This window comes from Acanthaster planci, linkage group LG04 (assembly GCF_054643075.1).
Source record: "Acanthaster planci isolate LZ-2023a linkage group LG04, COTS_SCS, whole genome shotgun sequence".
NCBI classification, from domain to species: domain Eukaryota; kingdom Metazoa; phylum Echinodermata; class Asteroidea; order Valvatida; family Acanthasteridae; genus Acanthaster; species Acanthaster planci.
Genome location: NC_141780.1, coordinates 21,981,301 through 21,997,039, shown reverse-complemented (window position 1 = coordinate 21,997,039; position 15,739 = coordinate 21,981,301). Strand labels below are relative to the sequence as shown.

Sequence of the window (15,739 nt, the reverse complement as noted above, 5' to 3'; positions counted from 1 at the left end):
TGTCTATGGCTTTGGCATCCAATGTTAAACATACTCAGCTGAACAATTTCAAGGATCTAATTATACAGTTGAAAACTCACATTGGAAGTAAGATTTTTTCTGGTTGATACATGCGACCGAAACGAGTTCTAGTTTGTATTGGTAAAGTCTGATCTTGGACGACTGGTTGATTTCGACTGGTACCCAGGTGTATTTTGAGCATAACCTACCACACATGGTCACTAATATGGGCATTTCACAATGATGTACCTAAAAGAGTTTGCAAAGCATTGGCCAATCACAATGCACAAAATCTGTTGACCCAATGCACGTTTGGAAAGGGTCAAAGAATTTCGCCTGTTGTGATTGGCCAACGCATTGCAAACTCTCGGAGGTGCACTATTGTGAATCGCCCATAATGAAGTCGGCCAATTTGACTGAAACTCATCATGAGTTGTTACCAAGACTCTGGACTCGAATGTATGCGTGCTTGGATGGAGGGTTTGCATGGCTGCCATCTTGCAGACCAGTGCTTTTGTTCCAAAGAGTATGCACAAAGGAGGTTTCCCTGTGGAACAAAGAACTGCCCTGCAAGATGGCTACTATGCAAAGCCTCTATATGGTCTCTGACACATGGTGGGAAATTTTATAACAAGCTGGTATCTGGCATCTGCTACACTGACCAAAACACAAAGCAAAATCACAGGAAATAAGCTTACGATTTCATTTCTCATTTTTTGCCTTTAATGTACTCTGCAGGGAGGTAAGACCTCCTATGTACAGATTTCTATTCACACATTCTAAAACTGTACAACATAATACATACAAGTCAATACAATCGATTAATGGTGCATCTTTCTTCTAGATGAGAAAACACAAGAACACTAATTTAACAAGTGAGGTCTTCTACCCTGAGAACATTCAAACAGAATAGAGCCAATTTAGGTTTCAATAAAGACGACAGACATTTAAATGCAATATTTCAAATTGGCAATAGCAGCAACTTACTATACAAGTTTTTGTCCTTATAATAACATGGAGCCAAGAGCAGGTTATTTGAGTGTGCCACCATCAAAAACTCCAGAAAGAAGCAATCCTATCGAGCTGGTCACAACGCAGTGTCATAAAAAATAAGCAGGTACTTGTCTTGCCAGACATGTTTGATGAACTCACAGATACTATACACACACAGTGCAGGCAGAGGCTCTCAATGTTAAAAACTTTGAAATCGGCCGCATATTTGCTTTGGACATTCCCAAAATACCCCAGATTTTTAAGTGCTCATGAAGTGCTCTCTATAGAAGCTGCAAAGAGGACACAATGTTACACTACCAATGCATCTAGCGTAGCACTGAGGGGGGGTGCGCTTCCTTGAATGAGCATCCAATTGTTTTACAACTTCAATTATCTTGCACAAATGGAATTGAAACTGCCATTCCATTCTGATGATAGTCTACTGTGGGCACCGTCCACTGTGGACTATGCGTCAGCCCACCAAATAAACTACAGCAAAGGTTTAGCACTCAGTTTCACTAAAAAATTCCCTTAATTTAAAAAGAAAAAAAGTCTTCACAGATAAAAATAAAGAGGTAAAAGTTCATCTTCATTCTAATGAACTGGCATGAAATACAGAAACAGGTGTCTACTCCACACAATATGTTCATGACTTCAAGAAACACATTTAAATGACCAACAACATGCGATTCAACAAGAGAGAAGTTTGCCAGTATGAAAGAGCTTTGGATCTAACACTGCTAAATGAGGAGAGACCCAAATGCTTGTACTTCGGAGATGTCACAACTACTGGTCTAAGAGGTATCAAGAGAGTATACCTCCTGTGCACGAGGACGGTATCAGTGCCATAATGGCCTCTACATCTTCTTGCCCAGTAAATAACAGATGCCGCTCTAAACTCAGGTCTACCTTGGCTGAACAACTTGACAGCTCCATATCAACAACTCAATTCTGAATTTACTCAAGAGAACAACATGTTTCTGTGTTACAAACTAAACCATGTCCCACTCCACAGCACATCTGAATTACATTAACTACTGTACAGGATGATTCCAAAAGTCTCCTGTTTTTCACAGTAAAAGCAATGAAAAGACTGCGAATCAGTACAATTTCATAATTACACATTGTGCTCAATGAATCTAGTTTTTTCTTCATACATTTCTTTTGTTTAATATCAATGCGGCTTTGAAGAAAATCTTTCACACCAGCTGCTCACTATCGACAAGACCAAAACGTGAGTTGGTGAATTATTCATGCTGTGGGATGAATAAAGTATGCGGGAGTATGGTAGCTTTTCACCAGTGGCAGCAACGCAGGGCAAGTGACAGCAGAAGGTAATGCTAAATCTGCATTTTACACAACAGGCTTTTAACCACTTTGGTTCTAAAGAATGTTCCCTTGAAAAGGAGACAACTTGACGTTGAGTGACTTGTTAAGTTTGTCCAAGGATGGTGTTTTTGATTATTCTGAAGTACTTGAAAAATGTAGCACCAAACTTTTACAGAGCTGTGTAATAAAGTCTGTTCTCAAAGATGGCCTTGGCACCTTTCAAATCCATATCACTGTAAGACCACAGTCTTGGGGCTGTGCTGTTTAGTGATAAGGAACATCAACAAACACAATCGGCATCAACAAAGTGTTGACAACCTTGAAATGTGCTTTTAAGTTTAAGAGACACATCATCCCATTTCAAAGGCTCTCACATATCTTATAGTTTTAGAATGTTGAAGAATTCACTTCCAGAATTTTTAGTTGCAGGAAAACAATATTTTTACACAGGGTGGAAGCCATCATCTTTCTTTTCTCAATGGGTCGCATGCAAACAAGATGGCAGCCAGACTCTCTACACGGACAGACAGTACCGTCACTTGCCCACTTGGGTGATCAAAATTGCACATTAAAATATCTTTGGAAATGAATGTGATGTATTGAATGTCACATTTAGGAGCTAAAAATGCCGTTTTTTGTTGAAACTTGTTGATGTTTGTTGACACTAAATAGCATGAAACCAATCTGCTGTAACAATTGCATTCAAAAGTATTAAATACATGAACGCTTGTGTGATGTCTCAATTCGGAACTGGTTTCTTTGGAGGGGAACCAGCAGAAAGGTTGAGATCTGCTAGCGGACATTCATGGCATAATTTGGAGACTTTGTTGTGTTCACTAACCTTAGTGATCTCAAGTTCCACTGCAGATTTTAAAGACTGGTCTGGATCTTTCTTGAAAAAGCTTGTGAATCCTGACCCAATGGAAAAAAATGTATAAGTATGTATCGGTTTATGGGTGGAAAGTTGTGATTGAAAGATTTAACTTTTCAAGTACTGAGCATTAACGTTTTATTGAATTGTATAGATGATGGGTAAAACCAAAAATTGAAATTTCAAGTTTGTTATTTGGACTTGGACTTTAATCTAGAACGAGTGGACATGTAATCTGGTGCTTCATTTGTGAAATAGTGCAAAAAGTTGTAAATATTTCAACTGTAAATTCTAAACATCTGCAAAGTGAATGAATATAGAGAGACCAAGCTGGCAAACAGTCATGCAAAGAAAGTAAAGTGTGTGGACTGATGGAGCCGATCATGGCTGTTCAATAGTGACTACCTCCACGGCTTGGGTCGCCAACGGTACCGTCCCGGACTGCTGCTGTGGTTGCGGCTGCTGCTGTTGTTGGGGCTGCCCTTGCTGCTGTTGCTGCGCCTGCTGCAGCTGCCCGCTGGCCGTCACAATGCCGGACGGCACCACCACTTGCTGGATGTGTTGGCCTTGCACCACGGCTGTGGGCTGGGTCTGGACTACGGCCACAGTGTGGACGGGTAGCTGGGTGTGTACCTGGACTTGTCCGCCGTGCTGTTGCATGCTGTTCACCATACTCTGATACATGGAGGCTGGGATGACGATGCCTGGGGTAAAATAACCAACGGTAACAACAATGACTACTTCTAACCTGGGGATCTTTAATGTAGAAGCAGCCAGTTGTGGGTCAACTCTCCTTGAATTTGGCTATGGGTACGCCTGAATTCTCTACGAAAGGTTATCAGGAAGCAAAATGATGATAGATTCTTTGATTAAATTTTCCAGGGTTTTTAAAGTCTAAAATTATCCGCCCTGAGTTGAAGTGCATCCTCAAGGGCAAAAGAAAGACAGACTGGTATGAACATTTCTAACTCGGTTCTTGCATGCGTTCAATGTGCACATGAAGACCATACATCCCAGAATAAATTTGTTGTGTGTACTCAGCATCAAACGCGCATAAACTTGTGCCCTATGTGGTGAGTTCGTACCAAAGGAGTGTCAATTTCATTTAAAAACTATGCTCTCTTTTGTTCCCGCTCAGAGCGGATTGCTGGCCTCAACTTTGGGTACTAATAGACTTTGAGAGTTCTGGGAATGAGGGTTATTAAGGCCCTTACTAGTCTCTTACGTGTACGTAAGATTGGATTCTTAATACTATAAACAAGAAGTTGGACATTTTAGCAAGGGAAACTATTGTTTTTTCCCCCAAAACACAAACATGATCAGAGTTCCCTTGCTTATTGAAGAGTAAAAGCAGTTGTAAAAACAATATCACTCACACACAACAAGAAAAGGCCATATTTCTGATTGAGATAAAGATCTGTAGTTGACCTGCTTTTCATTAATGGTTCTGATAAAGGTAAAAACCTGCTAGGACTTGAGTGATAACACAATGACCATCTGAAATAAGAATCTTTATATGAGATTTCCCTCGCCCCCAGTGTTCTAGCTAGGACCATTTTAGTGCCGGGTAAATTTTTGGATTACAAAGCATAGTGCAGTTCTTAATGCTTTCTGATGCTTGAAATACGATCCAATTGGTACATTTAAATTTTCAGTAATATTTCAGTTCATTTTTTTGGAATATCCGTGCTGGGTGGCACAGCCAATTTCACCCCCGAGTGCCGGGCGGAAATTTGCAGTACAGGGTGGTGCCGCCTGGTGCCGCCCACTGCGGCTAGAACCCTGCTCACCCACCGAAAAGAATTTTTTCAGAATGGCACAGTTATCTGAATATTGAGATAGGGTATGCTAGTAAGACCTCCCGTTAAATAAGGTTGCCAAAAGAGCAAAAGATCTCCATACGTACCTTGTGTTGCTCCATCAGTGCCGACTGTGCTGATGGTTCCCATAGTCTCACCGTTACTGGCCAGCATGATGTGTGTGCCTTCGGCCAGCGTGGCTTCGGCGATGGTAGCCACGCCCTGGGCCGCGCCTTCACTGTTCATTTCCACCGACACGGGTGTGGCCTGAGGTGCCTGGGGGAGGGTGGTGGTAGTGACCACGGTGCCGGCCTGGGAGGCGGCGGCTTCGGCCAGGGTCTGGACGGCCTGAGCGGCTTGCTGCTGGGGCTGGACCGGGATGTGATGCAGCTGGACGTGTTGGATCTGACCCATCTGTTGAACCTGCTGTACCTGTTGCACTTGCTGTAACATGGACAATATCAGACAAAAATCAGTCAGTAATGGCATTAAAACTCTTTGAGAGACCTGTTAAAATGATAATATATCATTCTATATGATCATGGTAGGAACTGATTTACACCCTCTTCATGTTACAAATTGAAACAGGTCACTGCAAACAGCAGGATTCTGATTTGGGTTAAATGTCCTTTAATAGTGACAAAGAGTATAACCTCATGCCACTGTATGGCATGTGGCCCATTCCAAAATGCAAGGATTTGTGCACATTCTGATGAAAACTGCTTGTACATCTTCCTTGCAAAAAAGTGAAACACCAGGTATGCATACCTCATGGTCCCACACACACCCGCTCATGAGAGTAGACCCTAACAGTACAGTCTATATTTCAAGAACACAGTCCAAAGAATATCTAGTATTTACCCTGTGTTTCCCTCCATGGAACGGTAGTAATCCTGCCAGGTAATTACAAGCAGTTTGGTCACTTTTTGTTTGCAGAAAAACACGGAAACACAGATTCCACACATTTGAAATACTGCAACTTGACTCAAAAGGTTTGATTTTTGATTTGTACTGTCAAAAAGCGTCTGGTGCATCAGTGTACGACAGTTGTCCCCAACTTTGGATTGAGTACACGTCAGAAGGATCTATTGTGAAAATACATCATTTGCACCATTTAAATATAGTCTGAACCCTTGCATAGCGTTCTCATTGCATGTTTCTGGTCGGATGGTTTTTACAGCCCTAAATATACGTATTACACAGGCAACAGTACCAACATACTGTAACGAAGTTTGAAAACAGGATTAGGGCATTCCAACTCACATTGACATCAGTCAGTGTGGCGACGGTGTTCCCCGTGTCAACCTGTATGAGGGACACAGTGCCGTCAGGGTTATTGATGGTCTGTACGACGGCGTGGGAGGGGATAATGGTGGTCTGTGTCCGTTGGTGCTGCATCAGGTCCTTGACGTCTTTGTCTTCAGTGAATTCTGGCAGCAAGTCCTCCCTCCCGTGGTGTTTGTAACAGTTCTTGACGATGGTGCGCAGGGCGTGAGTCCAAGACACCTGGGGAAGATGGGTTGCCGAGTATGCTGCAATTACGACTGGTTCTGATGACAGTATCTTTCATATCTGGAGCGACAACTGATTAGTCCAATGACCGATGCCTATTTTAATGATTTCACAACCTCTAGTTCACCTTTAGCGAAACTTAACTCTGCAAAACACACGAGAATTTTGAGTCTGCATTATTCGATTCTAGGTTTGTGACCAAAATGTTGGTGCTATAATCAATGATGCATTCAGGACACCTTGCTGGAAATTTGTAATAAAGCAAAAAACAATACCAAACTTGGCTTGTTTATTAAGTACAGTATTTTTCACGGAATGATGATATAAATGGAAGACTTTTGAGATGCTTGGTGGGAGAAAATGTACCGGTCCTTTTCTACTGTTTGCTTCATGTCTGCGCAAATGTGTGGACACTCTAAATGATGCAACCAATTGCAGACCTCAAACATCTATGGCAAGAGAATACTCCTTTATTGGTATGATCCCTTCATCTATGGCAAGCGAATACTCCTTTATTGGTATGATACCTTCTTTTTCTCTTCCTCCGTACGTACGTCGCTTCGTACATTCGCCCAGGGCAGATCTGACGGCCACCAGACCGGGCGACAACTCTCCTTCCCCCAGCCAGGCTTACCCCTCCCTGTGGAATACTTCAACATGAGCGGAATGAACGCCCTGAGCTGGGCCTGCGTCATCTTGTTGACCGGGGTGGGGATGCCATCTAGCACCAACGGTGGGAGGTCATACAGGTTGGTGTTATCACCCGACTGGGCCGGTGGGGTCTGCTGCGCCAGTGCATTCTCCAGCTCGCTCATGATGACGCTCTTGCAGCTGCGGACCTGATGGCATGAGGTCAGAGTTCAAAGGTCAAGAGGGAATAATCGGTTCAAGTCATTTCAATTTCCAAACTACTAACTCTACTTGAAATTACAACCAACGTGAGAAACTTCTGCAATGTGACTGAAACTAGTTATTTTTGCCAATTTCAAATTAATCACTAAATTCATAATTTTTAATCAGTTTTAATCCAACGTAGTCAATCCAATCAAATAATGTATCTCCTACTTAGATGCATAATTCAATAGATCCTATACTTCCAGGGAGATCACTTAAGCATTTAACTTTTTGAAATTACAGTATGGGTAATGATACTGCGGTGTGATTTTGGCAAAATCTTTTCACTCTTGTTGAAAAATTGGTGCATTCAAAATATCCCTTCTTGTTACTTTTTCAAAGTGCGTCGAGTTTAACAATAAGCATTTAAAATCAACACCAGAAAAAATGCTGAAAAGGACTTACACACACTCACTCCATGTTTGAACAATGAATTTTCTCTCAAATGCTTTTTAACTCTTGCAAAATATCTTTTGACAAAATCTACCTTGAAAAAACTAGAGTTTTTTGGCCTTTAAGAGAGACTCTGCTAGGACCTACACCCCAGGCCCTGTAATGCTTTCATTCAGATTTCAACCAGCAATTGAGATGATCTCCTTAAATGCACAAAGAAATAAAATAAGGTTTCACTGACCACGTGATCAAGAGGGTTGGCCCCAAACACTTTAAAGTTGGTTTCCTGTTTTCCTGGAGTGCAGCAGATCATTACGGCCTGCTGACCAACTCTGGTGGTGTACTCGTCAATTGTAGCTCTCAATTTTCTATACATGAAGCAAAATTCAGGAAAAAAAGATGTACATTTATTTGAAGACAACCAAGATCACCGAATATCCTTCACGTTCAATACAGACAATGTACTTCAAGGTGGCAAGGTTAATGTCTGTCCCACATTTAAGTTGCAAGAAATCTGAGACTGAATTGATTAGATTCTTGGCCATCAGCTCGGTGCATCAGGACAACTCAAGTGTCTCCAAATTCAGATTGAGTACATGTCAGAAGGATCTATTGCAGAAACACATCATTTGCACCAACTCTAAATTTTGCAAAGTTAAAAACCATAAAGTTCATGAGAATAATTTCCTCATATTCTCATAAATTAACACAGCAATCATTTGTAGCTTTACCTGAGCAGCCTGGTCTGTTGTCGTTTACGGATTGAAGGATTGGTTTCAAAGGAGTGAGGGCGCTTTCTTTTCTTTCCGGTTGCTATGGCGGCAGCAGCGGCAACACCAATTGGACCTGAAAGAAATTTGAACCAACATTTTTACAAGAAACGTTAGTCCTATTCTAGGTGCTAATCAAAAATTCGTAACAAGCATTGATTAAATGCTTAAAGCTCCTTCAGTTTAAACCCAAAATTACAAGCAAAAGACTCTGGAAGATCCAGCCACCATCTTAGAAAATTCTGTGATGCAAAAAGAACAAATACCATTCAGCCACCTCATCCATTTTTCAAACAACCCTGCAAGAGAAAGTGGTTTTAACTTTTACTCCGTCAACAGCATTTGTTATTTTCCCACAGTTTTGTGCTCTTTACAACTCTAAAAAAGCGAAGTTTATCAATGACAGCTACCTGCTGCGGCAAGTTGTGCTGTGACATCATCATGCATTGACGAATTCAGCAAATCAGAGTCGTCAAAAGCAGACTCCGGTGAGGAGGGCTCACTCACGTCATCCCCTATCATCATCATGATTGGTTACCAGTGGGGTGACCCTGAAGTCACTCAGGTGGTATACTAACAAAAGAACAAAAGAAAGCAGGGGAAATGCAGTGCAAGGTCAAGCCGTTTTGTGAGAACTGAAATGAGTTACATATGCAAATCCAGACCTCAATCAAAAAATCCCTTTTACTCTTTAATAATCAAGGGCACTTTTCTGGTAAATGCAACAAGTTAGACATACAACCATGGTATTGTCGGTATGACTGCATGTATGTATCCTTAACTTCTAATTCTTGAATGTAATAGGGATTCTCAGGGTCCGACATCTGGGAACTTCAGTGCATTTCTGCATATAGCGTCGAATAACATGAAGGCGAATTTTGTCCCTTCACGATGCCTAAAAAAGACCTTGGTGATGTCACAGCGACCCCAACAGTAGTGACAATTCATCACTTTACTTATGTATTTTGTGAGGAAAATCTTGGAAAGACACAGGGCCTATGCACACTTGCAGAATGTAACCCAAGACCTGTAGTACAGGGAAGAGTGACTCTTCCCAATAATTCCCCCCCCCAAAAAAAAAATTAAAAATAAAATAAAAATTGCTGCACTTGTTTAATTTTTCTTAAACTCGTTTCCATTCTTTTCAAGAATTTCCAAATGGCAGGGCAAAGAATGGCTCGCTTTTGTTCAAGGAAAGTAACAGGCTCTAGGGATTTTTACGAGAGGAAAGCAGACACAGAAGTACTAGGCCTACCACTTTACCAGCAACATTTACCTGGCATGACATTGCAAGTCACTGTTCTTTATTTCCTACAGGGGCAGGGTGACCATAAAGGAATTTTTATGAACAAAAGTAAGTTAAAATAATGAAACCCTTTTTAACTGAAAATAGGCCTAACGTTAATATATAATAGGCCTAATAAATAAAAAAAACTTAGCGGAGATGGGCATAATAATTAATAGGTTAACCTAGTAGGAAAAAAAGAATTCATCCAATATTTCCCGCGGCGGCATAATCAATGGAAAATGTTGTGTGGTGATTAGTTTTTATTCCTGAGATACTGCTCCTTTTCCTCGTAGTAAAACTGAGCATTTCCACTGTATATTTGACCATGGGGATTGACGGGGGTCTAGCTGAAAAAGCCGGGCATCGGTACCCCATCGGGTGTAAGTGTCGATTCATAACAAAAACTGAAGTTTCTGGTGCATGCGTACGATTGAGCAATTTTTGCGACTGCGTAATGGCCATAGCATTTTTGCGCATGTCTACCTTGAACTGTCGAAAATTAAACGGTAACCAGAGATTATTTGCGGGACCTCAGTATCCAAGGAATCTTTCCTTTCTAATCACCAAATGTCCACAATCTGGCTACCCAGTAATAATTCGGAGCCTATACTTTCATTCCGGTGTAATATGTAATGAAAACGTCTTGCGCTTTTCGTTTATTGTCACGGTAAAATTTGACGAGCCGACACGAACGTTCGAGGAAGGCAACGAAGAAATTGCGGCTGCGCAATGGTTAATGGTGAATGAGTGAAGGAGAATGTCTCATGCATTTTATTCACATTAACTGTTGTTCAAACGCAAAAGAGTCAGTGTCCAACAGCTCCTGTAACCCATCTTCAGCCAGAGAAAAGTAAACCCAGGAAACATGATTAAGAATATTTAAAAGCGAATTTTATAATTTCAAGTTATCTTGATCTTCCCAAAAAATGCGAAGTGCGGCTGCGCAAACGACAAAAGCTGCACAAATTTCCAAAATATGCGCCAGATTCGTAGAGGAAAATCTTTGTTCTTATTCGAAGAAGCAACATAAAACATATTAATATACCAAAATTGATTCTTTATTTATGTACCCACGCCGTACAATTTCAAAATACTCACCATAAACAGAGTAAAATCGACGTCAAATAAGGTCTTTCCAACAGAATTTAGATGCGCGGAAACGTACACATTCGGGACGGTTATGAGCACGCCACTCAATTTTTCAGAGAGGGTATACCAATAGGGGTACCGCCAATTGAGGTAGGGAGAATTCACTGAATGATCAATTCTGCTGAAGAGAGCATGACCGGGTTTATTGTACTTTCCCAAGTGGCGGCTAAATTTGAAAGTTTATGTACTGTGACCTGCACCATTATGCTGAGCTTGCGGGCATAGCAGGAGTTGCAAAAAAAAAAAACATGAAAATTTTTAAATGAGGAAAGTGTGAACAAGCTGGTGTAAGGTTGCACATGCACACTCAATTTACACAGCTAGTCTGACAGTCGATCGAGTGCTAGAACGAGGATTTTCAATGGAAATACAAAGGCCGGAAACATTGAGTTCTAGCATGGTAGTCTGGCCTGGAAATCACAGATTCAATTGCACACTCGCCCTTACCATTCCATAATTTAACAGCTGGAAGTAAAACACAGTGAAACTGGAAATGTCCATGTTTGCAAGTAACTTTAATGGTTTTTCAGTGATAACTTGTGAATGATTAAATTTGTTCTGTGCTTCAAAACATTCAATCGATTACACCGTGATTGTTTCAGAATGAAAAATGTAATACATTACATTTTAGGTGATGAAAACTGTTCTCATCAATACAAGTCTTTTGAAATTCCCTTTATGTGAAAAAGCTGATGTTTATAAGGATGTTAATAATTGTAAAAGAAAATATATTAATTTGAAATGTAGTTACATTCATGACTACAAATTCAAAGACAAGGAGTTTATTTAAATTTTGGCACTTATGAAACCACATATTAATATCCACAAAAACAACAAGTTGGAAGCCCCCCGCAGCAGCATGAAACATGGTTACATCATGATTCACTGAACCAACTTTTGATCTACATGTACAAAAACAGGATACAAGTAAATCTGCATATTATTAAGTACAGCTTTCGACAACCAGCAATGGCCATTTGTGAACCACTGGTCAAATTTTTCCACTGAGGTAACCTGTCTTAGATACCAGCCAAAACTTACCAGTGGACAACAAAGTTCCCCTTCAACTTGCACTATGAAAGCCAATTCAAACATTCTGAACAATACAATGCCTGCATTTTTTTTCAGAAATAACAATTGAAAGAGTATTTCTCCCAATTTAAAAGAATAGTTGCTATAGATACATCATTTTTTCAATAATACCATGGAGAGATAATACCACACAAAAAAGCACCAGACTGTTATCCAAATTGACTAGGCTTAGTGCACCTGTTGCTATATAGTATCATCGTAATACATGCATCACAACTATTTGCATAATTTCTCTTCACTTCAATTAAAAAAACAGTCCTAGCACCAACAGCACACAAACACACTCAAGCTTAGTAGAAGAAAAATACATGTACATTGTACATGTACTGAAAATATTTTTCAGGACACAAAAATTTATAAAATTGCTTTTCGGAAGATGTAGGCACCAATTTGCAGTTGATCCAAGCGCTCAAATACCTGACTTTTCTGGAGTAATTCTTTCCTTCAAACTCTTCTGTTATATTTTTTCATTTGAATACAAGTTGAAAAGGGCTTTACACACTACAAAAACATGGTGCATCTTACAATTAAAAACCAAAAGATGTGAAAAGTCTTTTCCCTTTTCCCTGACGAGTGCAACATTTCAATTTTCTAAGGCGGCTTTATATCATGGCCAGGTGGGAAAAAATTCCAATATTTGAACCTGAAAAGTGAAGCACAACAGAACTTCAGAAGGGTAAAGTCTGTATAACTGTTGCAGGAACTAAATTAAGATAAGTAAAACAACGTAATTATGTTTGGAATATTGATTAATGTTGTTCATGTCCCACTTGCATAAAAGTTCTTCCCCTTCAGTAAAAACCTGATGTTAGATCTGACTATACCTGAACGCTGGAATTCCCCGTAGTGTAGCATACCCTTTTATCAATTGAGTACAGGCTTTGATTAATTAACAATACACGTATAAAGACATAAATGTGTTGCCAATGTGATACACATTCACAGAATAGGGTCACCTGCACTTTCTTGTTTCAAAATACTGACCAATATTTAATACACAAATTTTAACCAACTTCCTTCCATATAAAGACTTTCTTTATGTTTCTTCCAAAGATCTGTTGGTTAACCAAGGTGCATTAGAAAAAATACTGTACATATCAACGTGGACTGTATGTACATGTATGTACTGTGAACATTAGTCTCCGAAGAGATAGCCAGCGTTGCCCGCAACTGAGCAAACATTTTAGACAGGAAAAGACTCCTTCAGTGACAGTCATAAGCCTTCATCTGTGACTTTCCTCATTTCTTCTTCTTTTTCTTGCCTTTGCCTTTGCCTTTCTTCTTTCCCTTGGGGGCGTCGGGCCAGCCAAAGCCCCTCATCTCCAGGAACTCCTGAGCACCGTGGGCAATGTAGTAAGCATTGGTCATCGCAGCGGGACTCATCAGGTCGATGGGCTTCTTGGCCACTTTGCCGGGGGATGCTGATCTGGCTTTTCTTCCTTTTCTCTTGCCACTGGGACTCTTGCTTCGGCTGCGACTCCTGCTCTGACTCCGGCGAGGGAGGGCCTTAGCGCTACGGCTATATCCAGCTTTTTTACCAGGCTGTGAGAGAAGGTGGGGGAAGAAAGATCCCGATGAGAGCAGTATTAAAAGTTATGTGTTTCAAGCTTAAACTCAGCTTAAGACCATGGTGAAGGCGTATGGCTGTGATGTGAAATTGTACACAGCTCTGTGTGAAGTGGCTACAGCCATTACCATAGACTTGTGTGTAAGTCCAAGCCACAGTCAAGTAAATCAGGCACAACCAGCCAATTTGTTGAAGGTGGTTAAAAATAACACAAACACTTCAGAGCAAATTTTATGCATTACACTTACAAAACAGTTTGGTATTTGTTGTTTACATAGGTGAAATGATCTTTCTAATTTGGGCTTATGTGCCGGTTTTGTCCGATCAACCAAACAACGGATTTCAAAATGATGTCGTTTTATTAAGAATTCCTCACGTTACTATGTAATTTTTGCTTAGATTTTTTTAATTAATAACAGCTGAGCCACCAAGTAAGATGTTCAGCTCACTGTGTAAAATTTATTGAAAAGAAATCCATTCTTTGAATGTTATTCATTAAAGAAATGGTATCTTAGAGATCTTTTCAATCACTTACCATGGCTACAGGTGTGCAGTTACTAATCAACTATATGCAATGACTCCGTCTATCACTGCACCTTTGTGGCATGACAAATAAATTTCATAGACATCATCTGTAAATACCAAAATTAAATAATACTGGTTAAAGGACATCTTTCTGGGGTAAAATGACCAGTTTAATGCAAGCGAAACTGTAATTCTTTCTAATTCCAAAAGCAAAAGTACTTTTTTTTTTAACTCTGCTGTTGCAAACCCAACAAGAATTTTCCGAAGGTTTTGTACTGGTGAGAACCGCTCACATTTGGAAACTGGGACAAACGTGTTCTAATGCTGGCTTGCATGTTCGCATCAAAAATTGATGATTTTAAAGATTCCTGGCTTAAAATGTCATCAAAGCTTGCACTTGCAGGACCTATGAAAAGCTATGGCAAATAAGACAAACAGTATGAATCGCAGTATTAGATGAGTCAAGCTGACGATGTTAACCTCAAGACAGAATGCCACAGAATCCACAAAGAGCCACAGAGTCTAGACCTAGATGCATTTTGATGCTAGTTAATTTCATCATTTCATGATGAGCTTACTGCACTTCAGAAAGGGTGACCATTCAACACTGGCACTCTGAACAACATTTTTAGTGGTGAAACCTTTTACTTGGTTTCGAATTTTAAAATCTCCACAAAATCAAATTCTATTGAGCATGATCGAAGCAAAATTTTGAACTGTTTCAGACGAACTGGACTTCCGCGCTTTGGCACGCACAACAGCGGTGCCATTGCAAAGTTCTTCTGTGGACATCATGACCTCCAAAAGTAAGCCTACCTTGACCAAAACTAGAAAGATTAACTCACTATTTTTTACAGCAACTTGGTGTTAGTAAGTCACCTCGGTTTAACCATCATTCACAGGTTTGTCATCTTTAACAGATGTCTAAATGCCTCGAATGTATCGTGCATTGCACAAACCAAACGAAAAACTTCCGCAACTTAACTATCCAGACGCGAACAGCAAGCTGGCGGGATTTCACACATAAACAATGCATTGGTAACCATAGCTGCAGACTAAGTAGGTCACGGTATGAGGGCGCTGTATGTGGGAATCGGGTTAAAAAAATTGCTCGCTGTAGAATATGCATTCGCATTTTGGCCTTTTTATGAATTTTTAATTGTTTAAGAAGTGTTGCTAGAAAATACTGTGACTGTGTGAGTAGATATAAGTTTTTGATACTAAACATATTCGCATGTATCTACTAATTACACCTCGATCTCATTATCCTGCAAACTAGATCTTTATCCGGCGGATAAAGATCTAGTTTGCAGGATAATATCCGCTAGTCTTTACAATAATAAAAAAAATCGCGGAATTTTAAACCCATACGCCTTTGGAAAAAAAAGTTGACTGTTCTTTGCCGGTTGACGGCATTTCTTGTCAAGTATGTTCACAGTGAGATAGAAACGCTGAAAAATGACACCCCCCACCACCACAACCACCAGCATACCCGGCCCCACCAGACATATCGAATCAGTACGTGGGACAGAAAGTTGAGTTCCGTCAGCACGCATG

General features: G+C 40.3%; 2 protein-coding genes across 6 annotated transcripts; both read right to left on the bottom strand.

The window, feature by feature from the left end:
* Positions 1–694: 694 nt before the first annotated feature.
* nrf1 (nuclear respiratory factor 1) lies at positions 695–11,077 on the bottom strand. 5 transcript variants are annotated; one of them, XM_022244241.2, is made up of 9 exons: positions 10,948–11,077; positions 8,972–9,134; positions 8,523–8,637; positions 8,033–8,159; positions 7,032–7,343; positions 6,256–6,498; positions 5,100–5,436; positions 3,599–3,897; positions 695–3,234 (listed from the first exon to the last, which is right to left on the bottom strand). In XM_022244241.2, the coding sequence occupies exons 2-9, from the start codon at positions 9,087–9,089 to the stop codon at positions 3,193–3,195; spliced, it is 1,593 nt and encodes a 530-aa protein (XP_022099933.1). In that variant the 5' UTR covers positions 9,090–9,134; positions 10,948–11,077; the 3' UTR covers positions 695–3,192. The 5 variants fall into 5 exon arrangements, with proteins under 5 accessions (XP_022099933.1, XP_022099957.1, XP_022099948.1 ...); XM_022244265.2 differs by lacking the exon at positions 10,948–11,077 and adding an exon at positions 10,629–10,754; XM_022244256.2 differs by lacking the exon at positions 10,948–11,077 and adding an exon at positions 10,436–10,567.
* A 417-nt stretch (positions 11,078–11,494) lies between these two features.
* LOC147799488 (small lysine-rich protein 1-like) lies at positions 11,495–15,208 on the bottom strand. The gene is made up of 3 exons (XM_087135231.1): positions 15,028–15,208; positions 14,193–14,289; positions 11,495–13,632 (listed from the first exon to the last, which is right to left on the bottom strand). Exons 2-3 carry the CDS (start codon positions 14,193–14,195, stop codon positions 13,330–13,332), a joined length of 306 nt encoding a protein of 101 aa, XP_086991357.1. The 5' UTR covers positions 14,196–14,289; positions 15,028–15,208; the 3' UTR covers positions 11,495–13,329.
* Between the last annotated feature and the right edge of the window lie 531 nt (positions 15,209–15,739).